This window comes from Typha angustifolia, chromosome 1, assembly GCF_048772165.1.
Source record: "Typha angustifolia cultivar Huaian chromosome 1, ASM4877216v1, whole genome shotgun sequence".
NCBI classification, from domain to species: Eukaryota; Viridiplantae; Streptophyta; class Magnoliopsida; order Poales; family Typhaceae; genus Typha; species Typha angustifolia.
In genome coordinates this window covers 7,935,026-7,955,073 of record NC_133239.1, presented here as the reverse complement: position 1 = coordinate 7,955,073, position 20,048 = coordinate 7,935,026, and the positions used below count along the sequence as shown (strand labels likewise).

General features: G+C 38.3%; 1 protein-coding gene across 1 annotated transcript in view; it reads right to left on the bottom strand.

Annotated features, from left to right (window-relative positions):
• Window positions 1-20,048, bottom strand: part of LOC140758182 (adenylyltransferase and sulfurtransferase MOCS3-2) — a 48,069-nt gene that overhangs the window by 12,113 nt on the left and 15,908 nt on the right. The window contains exon 9 of the mRNA XM_073094272.1: window positions 8,055-8,173. Within this exon, the coding sequence (XP_072950373.1) occupies window positions 8,055-8,173 (119 nt within the window). The remainder of the gene's footprint in view (window positions 1-8,054; window positions 8,174-20,048) is intronic.

Sequence of the window (20,048 nt, the reverse complement as noted above, 5' to 3'; positions counted from 1 at the left end):
TGTATGCCAACACGTAGAGGTAAGGCTTATCTCCTCAGTGATTCTAGTGAGTCCAGCAGAAGCAGTATGGATCCCGAACTTATTAAGAAGCTCGACGACATTATGGGACAACTAGGTACCTTAGCTCAACAAGTCAGAGATACTCAAGATACTTTGCTTGGGTATCAACGGGTGACCGATGAACGACTATATAGGGTAGAAAGACCCCGTGATCACACCGCGCCTCAAAATAATCACCGCCTTGACCTTGAACATGGTGAATCTCCCACTCCTTTACCTCGTCAACATTTTCAAGGAAATGAGCGAGATCCTAATGAACGGTACCTTCGAAGCATTAAAATTGATGCTCCGATGTTTGATAGTCGTGTAGATCCACAACACTTCTTGGACTGGATCAAAGACATGGACCGTTACTTTAAATGGTATGATATGTCGGAAATCCATAAAGTCAGGTCTGCTGCCATGAAATTGACTGCGAAAGCAAATCAGTATTGGACCAACGTTGAGACTCTTCGTGAGATTAGGGGTGAGCTTCCAACTGAAATTTGGGTTGACACGAAAAATGAACTAAAACGTAAATATCTCCCACCTTCCTATTACCCTAAGCTTCTAGACAGATGGAACCGACTTACCCAAGAGAGTAAGTCAGCTAAGGATTACGTTGCGGCCTTTGATGAATTGCTTGTTCGGTGTAACGTGATCGAATCAGAAACCCCTATGCAAATCTTGTCCAGATTTAGGGCTGGCCTACGTGAAGAATTGAGAAGTGAACTTTTTGCTCGTAATATCGATACTTTGAAAAAGGCCTACAGCTTAGTTAAAAACTTAGAAGAGTCTAGACCTAACCACATTTCAAGAAATTACGAAACAAGACCTCAAATTCATAAATCCTCCACAGGTCCTCATCAAGCCAAATCTACCAATCAATCTTTTAACCGATCTACCCCTAGCTCTTCACAATCCAGGGTAGAATACAAAGGTAAGAACGTCGAGAAAGACTTTTCTAAGATTAATCCTTGGGTCAAATGCTATAAATGTCAAGGCTATGGGCATGTTACTGCAAATTGTGCGAGCCCGTATAAAATAAGTTTAATTGAGGAACCCTTCGAAGAAGACTCCGAGCAAGACTTTGATGGATATGTTCACCATGTAGACGGTAAAGGAGATTTTGAAGATAAAGAGGAAGAAAATACCTTAGGATGCCTGAGGCACATAGACTCCACAAGGTTACATGTTGTTAGATGTGCCCTCTCTCAACCTAAAGCCAATGATGATTGGAGACAGCTCCATTTTCCACACATCTACAAAAATTGGAGGTAAAAATTGTAAAGTAATTGTGGATAGTGGCAGCTGTATAAATACCGTGTCTTCCACCATCATTTCAAAACTAAACCTGAGAGCGGTTTCCCATCCTAATCCATACAAGGTTTCGTGGATAAATTCAACCACGCTGGAAATAAAAGAGCAATGTTTGGTTCCAATTGAATTCATGACTTATAAGGATAAAATCTGGTGCGATGTATTGACCATGAATGTGGGTCAAATTATCCTTGGAAGGCCTTGGCTATTTGATAATGATGTGCATATTTATGGCCGTTCAAATATCTGCATGTTTGAACACGAGGGTAAGAAAATCAAGATTCTTCCATCGCAGCCTGAGGGGTAAGATGGGAAAGAAGTTTGATCCCATTCACTCGGATAATAAAGTCAGCTTGATTAGTGCGAGAAGCATTGAACGCGAGATGAGTAAAGGAACTCCTATTCTGATTCTTGCTGCTCAAGAAATTCTGAATGTGCCTAGTGAATCGATTCCTTTTGAAGCCACTGCTGTGGTTGAGGAATTCTCGGATATCTTTCCCGAGGATCTTCCGGATGAATTGCCACCAATGAGAGATATTCAACATGCTATCGATTTCGTCCCGGGTGCATCTCTTCCTAACTTGCCTCATTACAAACTTACCGTTTTCCTATTCCTCGTTTGGATGACATGTTGGACATGATTGCAGGGGCCACGATCTTTTCAAAGATAGATTTAAAAAGTGGCTATCACCAAATTCGTATACGCGACAATGAATGGAAGACTACGTTTAAAAGAAAAGATGGGTTATATGAATGGACAATTATGCCTTTTGGCTTGACTAATGCTCTGAGTACTTTCATGAGAATGATGACTCAAATATTACGACCTTTTATGGGACAATTTTTAGTCGTATACTTTGATGACATCCTTATCTATAGTCGATCTCAGGAGTAACATATAGATCATCTTCGTCAAGTCTGCGCTGTCTTGAGAAGAGAGCAACTATATGCAAACCCTAAGAAATGTACGTTTCTGACAAACAAAGTTGTTTTCTTAGGTTTCATTGTTTCATCTAAAGGAGTGTCTGCTAACCCTGATTAGGTCAAAGCTATTAAAGAGTGGCCTGAACCCCGTACTATAAAAGACGTGAGAAGTTTTCATGGACTCGCTACCTTCTATCATCGGTTCATCAAAGAGTTTAGTACCATTATGGCTCCAATAAGAGAATGCTTCAAGAAAGGTGAATTTAAGTGGTCAACAAGTGCTACTAAAGCTTTCACTGAAATCAAAAGAAAATGGTGGAAGCCCCTATCATACGACTCCCCGATTTTACTAAAGTTTTTGAGGTCACTTATGACGCTTCTGGAGTTGGTATAGGAGGAATCCTGAGCCAAGAGGGCCATCTGATTGCCTACTTTAGTGAAAAGCTGAATGAAACTAGACAATGATATACCACTTACGATAAGGAATTTTATGTTGTGGTTCAATCTCTTCGCCACTGTAGACATTATTTGCTTCCTCAAGAATTCATAATCTTCTTTGACCATGAAGCTCTTCGCTACCTTAACTCCCAAAAGAAGCTTAATGCTAGACACGGCAGGTGGGTCGAATTTCTCCAGGACTATACGTACACCTTGCGACACAAGTCTAGAGCAGACAACAAAGCGGCTGATGCACTGAGTCGTCGCATGATTCTTCTTTCAAGGATGAACGCAGATGTAATAGGATTTGATAAAATCAAAACTGAATATGAATCATGTTCGGATTTTCATGAAGTTTACAATTTATTAAGCGATGGAGTGACTTAAGAAATAGATGGTTTCATCTTGCAGGATGGCTATCTATTTAAGTCCCGAAGGTTATGCATTCCCAGCACCTCGTTAAGGGAATTTTTAATTTGGGAATTGCATGCTAGGGGTTTTAACTGGACATTTTGGACACACAAAAACTATTGAAGCTACAGAACATCGATTTTTCTGGCCAAGCTTAAAAAGAGATGTTATGAGACTTGTTAGTCGATGTCATGCATGTCAAGTCGCTAAGCAGCGAAAGAAAAATACAGGATTGTACACGCCTTTACCGATTCCTAATTGCCCTTGGCAAGATGTTAGTATGGACTTCGTACTTGGACTTCCAAAGACTACTCGAAAGCATGATTCCATTCTTGTGGTGGTGAATCAATTTTCAAAGATGGCCCACTTTATACCCTGTTCCCAAACTTTTGACGCCTCTCGAGTTGCTAAAATCTATTTTGACGAAATCGTTAAGTTGCACGGGCTACCAAAAACTATTGTATCAGATAGGGATGTAAAATTCACTAGTTATTTTTGGAAAACCCTATGGCATAAGATAGGAACTAAGCTTCAGTATTCAACTGCTTTCCACCCACAAATTGACGGGCAAACTGAAGTAGTCAATAGGAGCTTAGGTAACCTACTGAGAACTCTTGTCGACGAGAATCTAAGAGACTAGGATAAAAAACTGCCAACTGCTGAATTTACATATAATAATTCTATTAATAGATCCGTAGGTCTGAGTCCAACTGAGGTAGTATACGGTTACAAACCTAGACAACCTATAGATCTCATTCCTATGTCCCATTATCATAGGTTGTCTGAGTCTGCATCTGCATTCGCATCACATATTCATGACTTGCATAAAGAAATCAGTAACAGAATTGCTCAAATAATACTAATTATAAAATTCGAGCTGATCTAAGGAGATTCAAAGAAATTAATGTTGGAGACTTTGTGATGGTCCGGATACGTCCAGAACGGTTTCCACCTGGAACTGTCAAAAAGTTGCATGCATGAAGTGCCGGACCTTTTAAAATTCTTAAGAAAATTAATGATAATGCTTATATTCTAGATCTCCCTAGTGATTTCGGCATCAGTTGTACTTTTAATATTGAGGATCTAGTAGCTTATAAAGGTCCAGATTTTACTCCAAATAACCCACTAGATAATGAGCCTACCTATGAGTCTGTTTATGAGAGACCCTCTTTACCTCCACTTCCCAATATTCCACCTAACACAGGAGGCGAAATTGATTAAATTTTAGATGATGAAATTATTTCAACTAGAGAAGGTAGATCCCAACGGTATCTAGTATGTTGGAAAGGACGGCCTACATCTAATGACATATGGCTTGATCGTCACGATTTGGTGGTGCATCACCCTGATACCTTAGAGCAGTATGAGAGCAGCAGAGCAGCACACTTGACGGTATCGATTTCTCTCCCACCCGGGGAGAATGATGCGGACATCACTGATAGGACGCGATGGCGTGTGTACTAGCGCAGGAGGCACCGACAGTTGATGATCCCTCCTATAGGGATCTAGTTCTGATTTTGATTTATTTAAGGTGTCTTTTGTTTATTTCTTATGTAGGGTGTTTTTTGCTTAATTCCATTATAGGTCTATATATAGACCCGTTATATTTTTTTTGGAACTTAATGAAAGTTTATGTGATTTATTCTCTAGAGGATTTTGGTATGAAACCATTTTTTTAGGGTGAAGGTGTGAAACCCCATTCCTTCCCTTCTTATTTTTCTATTTTATCTTTCTCCACCACGTTTTGCATCAAAACATCTGGAGAGGCAAAAGCTTTGGCCACTCAAGGTATGCAAAGAAGGTATACGACGTGACAGTAAGACTTGTGCATGCATCTTAAGAGATCATAGGTTCAAGTCTTGGAAAAAGTCTCTTTAGAAATGAGAATAAGGCTGTGTCAGCCCTAAGGCTTCAATAGTTTGGTATTTGATTTTGATAATACAAATAATGTGCTTAGTACTTTATTTTGATGATAGCAAAACAAGTTTCTTATAATAGCAATTCAAAGATAAGAAACATTTTCCCTTTAATGCAAATACTCCCTTTAATGAAAGCACTGAAATGTTTCTGGATATTTGTGGTATTTCATATATATCTTTCAATTTGTGTACAGTATTAGTGTGATTCTTTTTTATCTGGAAATCAGATTCATTTAATTATATCTCTCTCATAGTAAAGGTTTTGCCATTGTCATATTTTATATATCAAACTTTTGCCACAATTTAGAGAAAGTAGAGTTATAGGGAGACAAATTTTTGACACTTAGCTGGCATTTTCATCAAAACTTTCTAGTGGCATAGATCGACATGGGTGGCCATAATGGAGTATTGAAATGCTCTCCTAGTTCACTGTTGATAATTTATTAGTATAATACGTATCGATCTGTGCTAGTCAGCACAGTTGTGAGAACTGAAAAAAAAAATTGAGAGAGAAAAGGGCGCTCGTGCAAACCCCTCCCCTCTCCTTCTCATTCACGCGACGAGAATGGCTGCAGGATTTCCAGTCACTCCGAATCAAAATCCGATTAGAGATTGCAATTAATACCTAACCTATAAATTAAAAACCCTAATCCTATCTTATTATCCCACCTTAGACCCCCCCCACCCTGCTTCCTATCTTCTTCTTTCTTACCGTTGAAGAGGCCGTGGAATCAAACTACCGAAGTGCCGCTAGAGCAATCGGAGACCACGTGACTCCTCAGTAAGCCCTCTCCCACCTCTCAAAACTAATTTAAGTTTTAATAGATTAAAATAAAAATACCTAAATTAGAGGATTTCGGCTTTGTCGGCCAATCAGGTCCACTGGCGGCCTCGGGTTGCTGCCGCTTGTGCAGTGGAGCTCCACCTCGATGGTCTTGTGCCATGGTTGCCTTCTGGGAGAGCTCTCGTGGCTCGAATCCCCACCGGCCAAGGAAATTGGCCGTTGGTCGTTGCCGGTGGCTTCTCCTTCTCTTCGTGGGGTCAGCGTGGTTTCAAGGAGGGCTTCGGCGAGGTCGCCAAGCGATTGTCTCTCTCCCTTCCCTTTCCTCCCTCTCTTTTCTTTCTCCCATATCAATCTCGTTGGGGAACCCGAGCCAATCCTTTTCTTCCCTCGGGTTCAAATCTAGGATGCGGACCTGACCCGACCCTTTAATAATAAATCATGGGCTGCAGGCTGACCTGCAACCCAGTTCTTTGTTAACTTTGGGTTAGGCCTTGGCCCATCCCAACTAGTAAGAGGTGAGAAGGTCAGGCTGCGGGCCAATTGCAACCAGCCAATCCAATGAGTTTTATTCAACCTATTGTAGCCATTATTTTAGTTTTAAAAGTTCAGAAACTTTATTAGGGATAAATTAAAATTTATGTTATTTCTATATTGTTTAAAGGTAGTGATTTTTAGCACGTAGACTAGAAATTTTAATTGTCTTACTTAGACTCAGGGGAGTGAGTTCACTCACATACTTATTTATATTATATTTCATACCTTTATCAGACCATGTAATTTCTTGTGTGCAAATTTATTTATTACATTTCTATGTGAATTTAAGTGGGAAAAAAAAACTATTGGTATGACTTAGAGAACAATTCCGATATAAATCGCTTACGGCTTTCTATAGTGATTCAAGTCTAACTGAAAGTTTAGGAAAAAATCCTATTTCAGACCACTGCAGTGACTTTCTTTAGGTGACTCTAGCAGGCTTTGGAAAAAGTCTCAGAATAGATCAAAAACTTCCTAAGGTGATTCTAGCCTCTCAACGATTACTGAAAAAAGACATGGTGTATTGATCACATAGTGACACCTCCTGATAACTCTAATCGGATCTGCTATAAGGAAAAGACCCAAACGTCGATCACATAGTGACACCTCTTGATAACTTCTAGTTGATGTGGATTCACAGGGTATAGACTCATTGAGACAAACGACATTATTATATTTGAGAAAGATGTTAATATGTTGAAACTAAGCACGGTTACAAGTTATGACTCTATTGTTATTCTTGTCGTTATTTAAGAGCATGCTTATTAAAAATTGTCATTTATATTGTTGAACTTGAGTTTTATTTAACATTATAAAATTTTAGAATTATTTAGTTTTCGAGTAAATTCCATTCACTGAGCTATAGTTGTTGGCTCGTAGATTTCTTTTTTTTCTTTCTTCTATTATTTCAGGTAATGGTCAATGTGGCAACTGAGAGAAATGTATTGGGACCCTACCTCCACTTTAGGACCTACCTATCTATTTTTTATTCTTTTGGTCTTATATTTTAGATTATTTGTTAATTTAATTTAGCTTAGAGATACAGTAATAATGACATTGCTTTATTTTCATGGCAATTAGTTTAAATCAAATAAAGCAAATTCTCTTCTTTTATTTATTCTTACCATTGTACATTTAGGAAGTATTAGTAAGGCTTCGTGTGTCTCAAGTGTATTGAGGTGTATGACCAATCATAATTTCGATTTTGGCTCGTGACAACAAGAATCCATGCTCTCATTATCACATTTAATCCATGGATCAAATCAGTTTTGTGAAACTTTAAAGTCAGTGTTCAGCTTCTTATTTTTTATCCAATTCAAGGGAGTAGACAATGTTCACCAATAAGAAGAGCTCTTTTACTTTTCATGATGTATGCCTCAGTGTTCAGCTGCTTATTTTTTATCCAATTCAAGGGAGTAGACAATGTTCACCAATAAGAAGAGCTTTTTACTTTTCATGATGTATGCAGGATTTAAATATTAATACTCAGCAAGTCCAAGTTTGTAAGATGAAATAAGCATAAAGAAGACAACCTGCCTAATTTTCCTTCATGTTCCAACAGTATATGTAGTTATGTACAAAAAAATGATGAATTTGATAAATCAAATGAGGAAAGAATATTGAAAGATTTCAACCATCAATTATAGATAGGAATATCAAGAATTGTATATGGTTGAGGAACATACAATCCGAATACGAGAAGATAGTGCATCAAAGAGAAGCATTCTACCACAGAGGGAATCACCAACCCCACTAGCAACTTTTATAGCCTCCAAAGCTTGTAGACAACCAATCACTCCAGGAACTAAGCATAAAAAGAAAATTAGTTATGTCTAGGACTGAAGTAATGCAGATTCAGAAACAATGTTTAGGCAGACCTTTTCTAATAGACAATGATCCGCATTAGAGTTTAAAACTTCAAACCAAAATTTCTACAAAGTGGAAACCTAAATTCATGGATTCGCAGGTTTCCTAGATTAACTATCAAGATAAAGAAAGTATTATATAGATTTAAGTATTTAACAAGTTTTTATTTTTTTGTTCTAGAAGACCAACATTTTAGAGACATCCAAATAAGTGAATTTTGATCTATACATTTATTTATAAGACATGAAATTATGAATCATGATAAATGTGCTGGATATTACTTTTACTAGGTGTATCCCTTTTAGCATAACAATATTGCTGCCATATATTATGAGTTTCATACTTCAAATGATGCAAATGTACAAGAAGTCAGGTGATTTATGGTCAATACGCCTTTTAATGTTGTAGATTACTTTAGAAATGTTGACTTGGATAATAAAAATTGCTTTTCCACAACCCTTTGCTGCAATCTCTTAGATTCTACTTTGACACTATTTTGTATTTATAAATTCATGTATAAATGTTTTTTCACATGCATCTTTGCATACAAAAGTATAATAAATTATTTGAAAAAAGTAAAGAGAAAATAATCAGAAGTGAAAGAAAATTGTTATACAATGTGGGCACGAGCACAATAGATCACCTATGCAGCTGCATAGGCATTGGCAATGGTTGGACCATCCCACATATGCATTACATCATCCTTGTATGCCGATGAACCACCAATGAGCTGAACTCATGGTTGCATATGCACCGCATATGTATGTCCCATACGCATACGATGACTAAGTTGCAGTTTTGATAAATATCTAACTAGTTTATTGGCGTTTAGTATTCGACAGGTGATATTCTACTAGTCAGATTAGCTGGAATTATTTATTTATTTTAGTTGACTATACATATGGTTATAATATAAACATGTCTGTAGAAAAAATACAATGAAGATAATTCTCGATATATTATATAGTTATTCTCATCTATTTCTTCGTCTATTACTAATAAAATAATCAATATATGATGCACTTAGATTATACAGGTAATACTTTTAAAACTATATTGGTAAACCAAATAGGTGCCCACTTATAAACCCTCATACCACATATCCATTATGTGATGCCTAGTCGCTGACAAATCATCAAGAATACTGAAAACGAAAAATTGGTAGCTGATATACAAAAATATCAAAACTTACTTCTTGATAATGGATATTTTAAGGCAATAGATATAAACAGGAAATCCTATACAAATATACAGATAATAATTGTAAGTTAGTAAAAGAGACAGCATAGATTGTGAATGCTTGTAATTAATACTAATGGTTTGGATCATTTTTTGTAATTTTTTGTAATTTTCAACATCCAGAAACCTGTCTAAGAGTGAAAAAGCACCTTGTTGTTGCAATCCAACTAGTTGTAACATCAAATTGATGTGACAACACGAAGAATCGCAACCGAAGTTGCATTAAACAAGAAAGGAGATTCATTTTTGTTTGTCTAGATGTAGTGTGCACCGAGCAAGACAAGTGTGCATCGAGTTCAGGCTAGCCAATTGGTGCATGCAAGTTCCAAGAAGTGGTGCGCACTGGGCACAGTTCGTAGGATCAGTCGATCCCAATCCTTTGGCCAATCCAGGCCCAATCCAAATTCTCTATCTCTCTCTCTCTCTCTCTCTTTCACTCTTTCTTTCTCTTTTTCTATCATTACCATATAGTCATTATTTTTCTTACAAAGATATCTAGCTCTAGCTAACTCCGGCGAACTCCGATGTTGCAGATTTAATTCCGACAAACTCCGGTATGTAATTTTTTAATTTTATTTTTTTACTTCTCTCTTAACTTTTTCATTTCTTCCACCCTCTATCTCCTTTTCTTCTCGGTTCTTCTTCACTACACCATAGTTTTTTTTTTCTTTTGTTTAGTTTTCTTCGAGTCGCTCTCTCTCTAATCTCTTTTTCTTTTTAGTTTTCATTGCACCATAGTTTTTCTTTTTTTCTTATTTTTATACTTTTTTTCTAAATTTTTAGAAATTTTCTATATTTTTAAATAATATTTAGAATTTACGTAATTAAATAAAGTCCGACCCAATCTAAGCAACCGATACAGTCGATCCGATCTAGGTGACCGATACAACCGATCTAGTCAATATGTATCGTTTTCTAGGAAGACCAATTCCGGTCCTGATTTTTCGAACCTTAACACTAGATTTCTTGGGTGTGCACCGACGCAAGGTGGTTAGCTCAGTGAGGCTAATTTGGTGCCTATTGCAGATTGAACCTTTGGTGGGCTTCTGGGGATTGCAGGAGCTCGTGTGCTAGTGTTTGGACTCAAAGGGAAGGTTGTGGAAAGGTGTAGCTAAGTGATAGGATGAAGCAATGCGCAGCAAGGATACCAATGGCACATCGGCTAGGCTAATCCGATTAGTGGCCATGTCTTGGTCTATAAATCTGCATCCCAACGTTACAGATAGCTGCCTGTGATAGGGACAACCTTAGAAGGGGTTGTAGAAGAGCTCAACTAAGAAAAGATGACGAACGGGACTCAAAAACAACCGATGCTCTCGATGGATGAACGATTTGGGTGGTGTCTTTCTGCGAGTACGTAGTTTCCTCTCTGATAATGTGTGGGAAACAATGGGGAATAAGATGGTTTTCCCATAGGTGGACGCAACTTTAGGAAGGGCTAGAGCAACACTTGACTTAAGGGATATGATACGCAAAGTGCGAGCACCACTATCGAACTCGGCAGGTTATGGGCACGCTCGATTTAGATGCAGATGATCTCTAAGGAGGGAGCATGACTCCTGGAGGATGCTAAGACTTAGCCTGATAAAGCCCTAGTATATGAAGAGCTTGGAGAAGGGTAGGCAAGGCTAGACCAAACTGCAAACCAAGGTCACGCAAGCTGATCGATTGGAGCCTTGGCGTGTCTTGGCCCGAAATGGGCGAGTCCAGATATGAAAGTGGATCTTCTGCGGGAAGGACCCTGGTAAAGGTTGGATTAGGGCTTGACTGGGGCTTGATCAAGGTGAGGCTTGAATGGAATCTAAATCGGCCGTGGTCATGCTTGGGCCGAGCCTTGGTGCGTCTCAGAATGAAGAAGGTGTGTCTTTAGCAAGGAATAGGCTGACCTAGAAGTGGAAAGGCTTGGCAGAGGTTGGACTAGGGCTCAGCCTAGTTATGTTGATAGGCCAAGATCGGATGCTACTATGAACCCTCAAGTGATATGAGTCAACCCATCATTCTCAAGTTTAGGCATTCAAATGCCTAGGTAGGGCATTCGAACGCCCCAACCCAAGAGCAAAAAGGCCTCTTAAGCGTTTGAAGGTCTCTTAGGCATTCGAAGGCCCCTGGCTCCGTTCGAACACCCAATGATGACTCCTTTTCGAGCTTGTTTTCTTTAAATGTTTTTCTTGCGTTAGGACTCTTTAATGACTCTAGGATGTGGTTTAGCTTGAAAATAGATGCTGAGATAACCCCTTTTGCTTATGCATTAATTATTTTGAGAATATTGATCTCTATGTTCATCTCTCTCGCTCTCTTTCTCTCTCATTCAACTAACTTCAATTTTTAGCCAATCTAGCTTGATCTAGAGACGTCATTGCTTCCTTCCTCCTAGATTGATCACCCCCCTTGTCCCTAAGGAACAATCCAATTATTCCTTCCTCTTGTCTTTCATTTTATCAAGTTATCATCACCTATAAGTTATTTTCACAATCTACCATAGTTACGATGTAACTTCTCCTTAGAGTTATCATCTATCAAACCACATCCTTTGCCTAAACCATCACCACTAACGAGTTCCTCTCGTTCTTCTCATCGATTTAGCCTCCTCACATGCCAAATGTAAAGAATGATCCAGCTAACTGGTGGGCACGCATGCAAGCTAAGCTAGACCGACTAGAGCTATGGCGCATTCGACATGATGAAGTGACTAACCCAGATGGGAAAGAACCTATGAAAGGTTAGACCAACTCCCACCTCTTGCCTCAAGCTAAGCAAGGCCTAGATGTGAAAGGAGAGCCTAGTTGGTAGGTAGGCGCATGTGCGGCTTGAGCTAGGTTGGCTGGACCATAGGTTCATCCATGGCTTATGGAGGCACATTCCAGATGAGTATATGGCTGACTAAAATGTCAGAGACCCTAGGCTGGTTTCGATCACGACTCGACTCAAGTATGGAGGTTTAGGCTCAGGAGCAAGGGGTGAACCCGGCTAGTTGGTAGGTGCATGTAGGGTGTAATCGAGCTGAGCTCTGACCAAGCTTGAATTAAATTTATTTCAAGTCGAGCCAATTTATAAAAAAAATCAACCTTGAAGAGCGGAGCTGAGCTCTCTCTTTTCTTCCTCCTTCACCGGCGGAGTCGTCACCGTGGAATCGGCCAGCCGGAGCATCGCCGGAGCCAGCAGAGACCACCACACGACTCCCCCGTAAGCCCTCTTCCACCCCTCTAATTTAATTAAAGATTAGATTAGGTAAACCGAAATACCTAATTTGCGGAATTCGGCCTCGTCGGCAAATCTGGCCGGCCGGCGGCTTCGAGTCGCAACCGCATCATCACCGGAGGCTTCGTGCTTCAAGCCTGGTGTCGGAGATGTCTTCTCCGAGGCCCTCGTGGCTCAGATCGGCGTTGGTTTTCGTATCGGCCATCGGTGCTGAGTCTTCCTCCACCTCGTGAGGACGACAGAGGAAGGGTGAGAGGGAGAGGAGAGGTTGAAGGTGATCGTGAGGGGGTCGCCGACGAGAGGTCGCCGGCGGTCACCCTCTCCCTCAGCCATCTTCTCGCATCGATCGCGAGGGAGAGGAGAAAAGGGTTGGCTGGGCTCGGGTTTCACCCGAGCCAACCACCTTTTCCAAGTCGGGTTCGGTTCGGGTTTGGATTTCGGATCCGCAAACCCGAATCGAACCACTTAAGTTGGTGGGCTGCAGGTTAGCCCGAGCCCAATTCAACTAATTCGGCTGGGCCTCGGCCCAATCCAATTTAGTTGATTTCTTTTGGATTGGGTCGGACCAGCAGCCCAGCCCAATTGATTTGGGTTTATTTTTTTTTAGCCCAAATTAATTATTCTTAGGTTAAATTGTATAAACATTTTTAATAATTGTTTTGATTGAAAAAAAATGATATTGTTATTTATTATTTAAGGTGGTGATTTTTAGTACGTGGGCTAGAGATTTGAGATTTTGGTTGTCTTGCCTAGACTCAGGTGAGTGGGTTCACTCACGTATTTATTTTATTGTATTTCGTATTTTTGTCAGACGATGTAAATTTTCTGTGTGCAAATTATTTATTTCACCCCCATGTGTAAAAATTAAATTGTTGCAATTTCTGTGTGCAAGTCTATTTATTTCATCCGTACATGCGAAAATTTAATTGTTTTAATTTTTGTGTGCATTTAATTATTATATTCAGTGCATCACCATACTTCGTGCTAATATTGAAATTTGTGAAAAGAAAAATGAGACTAATATTGATATGACTTAGAGAACAGTCCCGGTATAAATCGTTTGCGATTTTCCGTGGTGACTCAAGTCTATCTGGAAGTCGAAGGGAAAGTCCTAAATTAGATCACTGCGGTGACTTCCTTAGGTGACTCTGGCAGGGTTAGGGAACAGTCCTAGGAAAAATTCCTAGGTGACTCTTTCTCTCAACGGTTAGAGGAAAAGACAGAGTGTGTTGATCACAGGGTGATACCCTCTGATGACCCTAACCGGATCAGCTACGAAAAAAAGTTCCGAGCGTCATCTCGAGGTGACTTCTAGTTGATGTGGATCCACAGGGTTTAGACCCATTGAGACATATGACAGTATAAATATCAAAAAGATGTAATATATTGGGAAACGTGCAAGGTTACAAGTTGTGACATTTCTCTATTGTTACTATTGTTATTATGTAGAGAGCATGTCTATTGCATATTATGATGGATATTGTTGCTTTTAGTTAATTTATTCAACATTTAATATGTTTTAAAATTTATTTGGTTCGAGTGGATTCCACTCACTGAGCTATATTTGTTGGCTCACGAGTTCTATTGTTTTGTATTTGTTTATTTATTTCAGGTAATAGTCAGCGGGACGACTGAGCGTGATGTACCCGGATTCCACCTCCACTTAGGATTCACCTATTTACCTTTCCGCTCTTTTAGATTTTGTGCTTTAGATTAGAAGATTTTATTTTATTTTATTTAGTTTTAGAGATTCAAAAACATTAACATTGTTAATTTTATTCCAATTGCCTTTAGTAATAAAATTTTAATAAAGCATATTCTCATTTTATTTATTTATCTTGTCATCACATAGATAGAGAGTATTATTAAGGCTTCGTGCATCTCAAGCATATTGAGATGCATGGCCGGTCATGATTCCTATTTTGGGTCGTGACAGTTAAAGTATTCACTCCTTTGATGAAATTGCTACGAGTTGTTGATGGTAAAAGAAAGCCACCAATGGGATTCATATATGGTAGGTTGAAAAATGTCAAGAAAGAAATAAAGAATATTTTTAATAATAATGAGACATCTTCCAAGCCTTTTCTAGATGCAATTGATCACTACACAAATGGAAAGCTTGATACACATCTCCACGCTGCTGCATATTACTTAAATCCATACTATTTTTATCAAGGTTCCAAAAATCGGTATCGGGATCGGGATCGGCCGTCCGAAAAAACGATACATATCGGCCGTATCGACCGCCTGTATCGGATCGGACTATTTTAATTAAATAAAATTCTAAATATTATTAAAAATATTAGAGAAATTTCTAAAAATTTAGAAAAATTTATAAGAAAATAAGAAATAATAATTACTCACATATAAAGCCTAAAAAGTAAAAATCTCTTTTTCTCCCTCTCTTCTTTTCTATCCCTCTAATTGTTAGTCTAAAGTATTCATTTTCTCCCACATTCTTTTTTTTATCTTTTTCTCTCTTTCTCAACTTTTTTTTTAATCTTTCCCTCTCCCTCACTCTCTCTTCCTTTTTTCCTCTCTCATACCCTTTTTTTTTAATCTTTCCTTCTCCCTCACTCTCTCTTCCATTTTCTCTCTCTCTCTCTCTCTCTCTCTCTCTCTTGCTTTTTCCCTCTCTCTCTCTCTCCTTTTCTCTCCCTTCCTCTCTCTCCCTCTCTCTCTAGCTGCTCGGGATCGGCCGAAACTCGAATCCTTGATTTTTATAGATATTTGGATGAGATGGAGACTCACTTAAATGTAATGGATGGTGTTCTTAGTTGTATTGAGAACTTTTATCCTAATGAAGCCATTCAAATTGACATTTCAAATGTGGATATGAAAGCATATAAGGATACCACAAGGATATTTGGGAGACCGCCAACAAGATTAATAAGAGAAATTAACAATGATGAATTCAACCAAGGTAATAATTATTAATTAGCATATGTAGTAAAAGTGTAAAACATGTCTTTTACAATTTTATTTTTTGTATGTTACTAAGTTACTTTTTAATTTCTATGGTTATAGCTCATTGGTGGAGTGTATATGGAGCCGGTGCTTAATTTAACATATAGCTCCTCAGGATGTGAAAGAAATTAGAGCTCCTTTGAATGAGTAATATATCATTAATCATTGTATTGACTAAGCTAAATTGATGAATTTTATTATCAAATTTATTTAGTCTTTAATTTCAGATTCATTCAAAGAAGAAAAATAGATTGGAAGTGAAGAGGCTGAATGATCTTGTTTATGTACAATTTAATACAAGAATGAAGGGCCAAAAGATAGTGAAAGAGAAAGATCTAGTCATTTCAAAAGAAAGAAATAATGGAAGGAAATGGTTGGATAATGATCATGTAGAGCAAGAGATCTTTTCAGGTGAAGGGTTAACTTGGGAGATGGTGACAGAAGCATCAAGAGCCGAAGAATATTTAAGATCAAGGAGGAGGACTAGATCTACTCAAGCTACTACTAGTAGTACTCCTTCCACTTCTCTAGATGAGCAATTAATTCAATCGGATGAAAAAACGGATGATAAGGATGATGTTGAGCTAAAGTTTGATGATGATTCCGATGATAATCTTTTAGTAGATGAAGCTCCTCCATAGATTGTGAAGAAGATTAGAAGATGACCTTTATGTTATATTTGTGAACTTGCTATGAACTTGATAATTTTGATTATATGTTATATGTTATAGACCTTATGATTTTGATATTTTTTTATCATATTATTTGTTATGATTGTGAACTTATTGCTAGAAATTATGGTTATAATAATTTTGAAACTTTGATTATGTATTTATGTTATTATAGTTGTGAATTATGATTATGTTATTATGGTTGTGAATTGTGATTATATTATTATGGTTGTGAATTGTTATTATGGTTGTGAATTGTGATTATATTATTTAGTATTTTGGTTTAGAACTTGTTGCTATTTATGTATTTATGTTATTATAGTTGTAAATTGTAATTATGTATATTATATATGTTTATTTATTTTTTATTTTTTATATTAAAAATGCTAGACTGTCTTGTCGCCCGCCTTCCGCCCAAGCGCTAGGTGGTAGGGTGATCGCCCGCCATCCGCAGCCGCCTTTCAAAACATTGGAAAATCTGATTATACTTCTGGAACTACTCAATTTTTAGTAGCCAGCGCTCCTTAATTACCAAAAGTGCAGAAGTATTTCATCTTGATGAGATTGATAAAGTACCTATAAGAACAAACCATTTGTCCTGAGAGAAAACAAGACTTAGTTGAGCTAGTCCACTTAATCATTCGAACATTTTGTGTCAGAATCGAGAAAAAAAAAATTGGGGTTGAGAGAGGAGGGTGCACGTGCTCTACACGTGCAGCCCCTCCCCTCTCCATCTCCGACATGCAACGAGGCACAGAGAAGATTTTCTCTAATCCGAATCGAATTAGAGTTGATCTTCTTATAATCTATAAATTAAAACCCTAAAAAATTATTTCCTTTGCTAAACCATCTCAACCCCCCCTTCTCTCTCTTCTTTCTCCCCTCTTTCGCTTTCTTCCTTACCGACGGAGTCACGCCATGGAATCGGCCTGCCGGAGCACCGCCGGAGCCATCAGAGACCACCACATGACTCGTTGGTAAGCCCTCTCCCACCCCTCAAATTTAATTAAAGAAAAATAAGGTAAAGCGAAAATACCTAAATTTGGGTTTCTCGGCTTCGTCGGCAAATCAGACCGGTCGGCGGCTTCGGGTCGCAACCGCATCGTCACCGGAAGCTTCATGCTCTAAGCCTGGTGTCGGTGATATCTTCTAGGAGGCCCTCGTGGCTCGGGTTGTGTTTGGCCATGAGTGGGAAGTCTTCCACCGTTGGTCGCCGTGATCGATTTTCCCTCCAGTGCAGGTCGTTGAGATCGATAGGGGACCTTCGATGAGGTCGATAGGCTGTTAGCGACAATGGTTGTCGACGATGCCCTCACTCTCCCTTAACTTTTCTCCTCTCTTCTTTCTCCCTCACCAATCTCTTTGGGGAAGAAAAAGGTTGGGCTCGGGTTTAACCTGAGCCAACCTTTTTCCTTCTCTCGGGTTCGGGATTGGGTTGCGGACCCGACCCGACCTCTAGTCTAAGCCATGGGCTGTAGGCCGACCTGCAGCCCAGTTCTTTGTTGGCTTTGGGTTGGGCCTTGGCCCACCCCAACTAGCATGAGGTGGAAGAATGGGCTACGGACCAGCTGCAGCCCATTCCATTTTCTCGGCTGGGCCTTGGCCCAGCCCGATTAGTTTCTTTTGGCTGGGCTTTGGCCCAGCCCGATTAGCTTCATTTTTTTGGAATGGGCCGGGGCAGCAGTAGCCTAGCCCAATCTAATGGGTAAATAAAACTCATTTTAGTTCTTTTTAGTTTTTAAATTTTAAAAATATTGATATTATTCAAATTAAAATTTTTATTATTATTTATTATTTAAGGTGGTGATTTTTAGTACGTGAGTTAGAGATTTGAGATTTCGGTTGTCTTGCCTAGACTCAGGTGAGTGGGTTCACTCACATGTTTATTTTATTGTATTTCGTATCTTTGTCAGACCATGTAAATTTTCTGTGTGCAATTTATTTATTTCACCCTTACGTGTAAAAATTAAATTGTTGCAATTTCTGTATGCAAATCTATTTATTTCATCCGTACGTGCGAAAATTTAATTGTTATATTTTCTGTGTATTTAATTATTATATTCAGTGCATCACCATACTTCGTGCAAATATTGAAATTTGTGAAAAGAAAAATAAGACTAGTATTTGTACGACTTAGAGAACAGTCCCAGTATACAGTCCTAGGATGAATTTCCTAGGTGACTCTAACTTCTCTCAACGGTTAGAGGAAAAGATAGAGTGTGTTAATCATAGGGTGATACCCTCTAATGACCCTAACCGAATCAGCTATGAAGAAAAGTCCCGAGCGTTATCTCGATGTGACTTCTAGTTGATGTAGATCCACAGGGTTTAGACCTATTGAGACATATGACAGTATAAATATCAAAAGATGTTAATGTGTTGAAAACGTGTAGGGCTACAAGTTATGACATCTCTCTATTGTTATCATTGTTATTATTTAGACAGCATGCCTATTGCGTATTGTTATGGATATTATTGCTTTTAGTTTAATTTATTCAGCATTAATATGATTTAAAATTTATTTGGTTTTCGAATAGATTCCACTCACTGAGCTATAGTTGTTGGCTCATGGGTTTTATTGTTTTTTTTTATTTGTTTATCTATTTCAGGTAATAATCAGCGAGGCAACTGAGCGAGATGTACCCGGACTCCACCTCCACTTAGAATTCACCTATTTACCTTTCCGCTCTTTTAGATTTTATGCTTTAGATTAGAAGTTTTATTTATTTAGTTTAGAGACTCAAAAACATTAACATTGTTTTATCTTTACTGCAATTAGTTATAAAATTTAATAAAGCACATTCTCATTTTGTTTATTTATTTTGCCATCGTACACGTAGAGAGTATTAATAAGGCTTCGTGCATCTCAAGCATATTGAGATGCATGGCCGGTCATGATTCCTATTTTGGGCCGTGACATTTTGAATATCACTATTGTTTCCTATTGAGGAGAAAGTGAGACAAATATAAATAGTATTATTGCACAACTAGCTGCATTAGAAAGATAAGGTCCTCTAGTGATCTTTATAGTTATTTCATAAGCAAGAGAATTTAGAAATATTACTTAGACTTGTCACATGGGCCATTAATGTGGTTCTAAATAAACTGCTTGTGAAGATCAAATTAAGCAGTAACTATCATCATCTATCAGCATCTAAGTCTTTTCCCGACAATATACTACCAGTCATATAGCATAGTCCAAAGATGAGCAGACTCCTCGAAGAATGTTTACAAATTTTAGGACCGATTGTCAACTTAGGATCAACCGGCTAGTATGTGTTGCCAATTGCTAAATTCTTAAGTAACAGCCAGACAATAGAGAAGCCAAACCACAAATTTGCAGGGCTAGTGGTGGGTAAAGAAATCTACCATCTTACTTGCAGTTTTGCTCAACCAAGCCTAGAGCAACCATTTCAGAAGCTCCTCTAAACATGGAAGTATGACACTGTTTGATTAAGAAATTTGTCAGCATTTCTAAGGTAGAAGAAAGCCAAAGAGCTAAGGAAGCTTAATTATAAATACTTAGAGCACGATAGAGCACCTAGACTTAACAACCATCTTCACAACTTCAAGGTGGAGTTAATCCAATTTAAGGTGTCTTCGTCGTCTAAACAATTAATGGAAAACTGGATGGCCCATTTACTTTGTTGATTTCATGCAAAAGGTGAACCCTAGAGGTTCTGCTGTACTTTAAATATTTGGAGATAAAAATAATTAGTTCTCAAAAAAGGATTCATT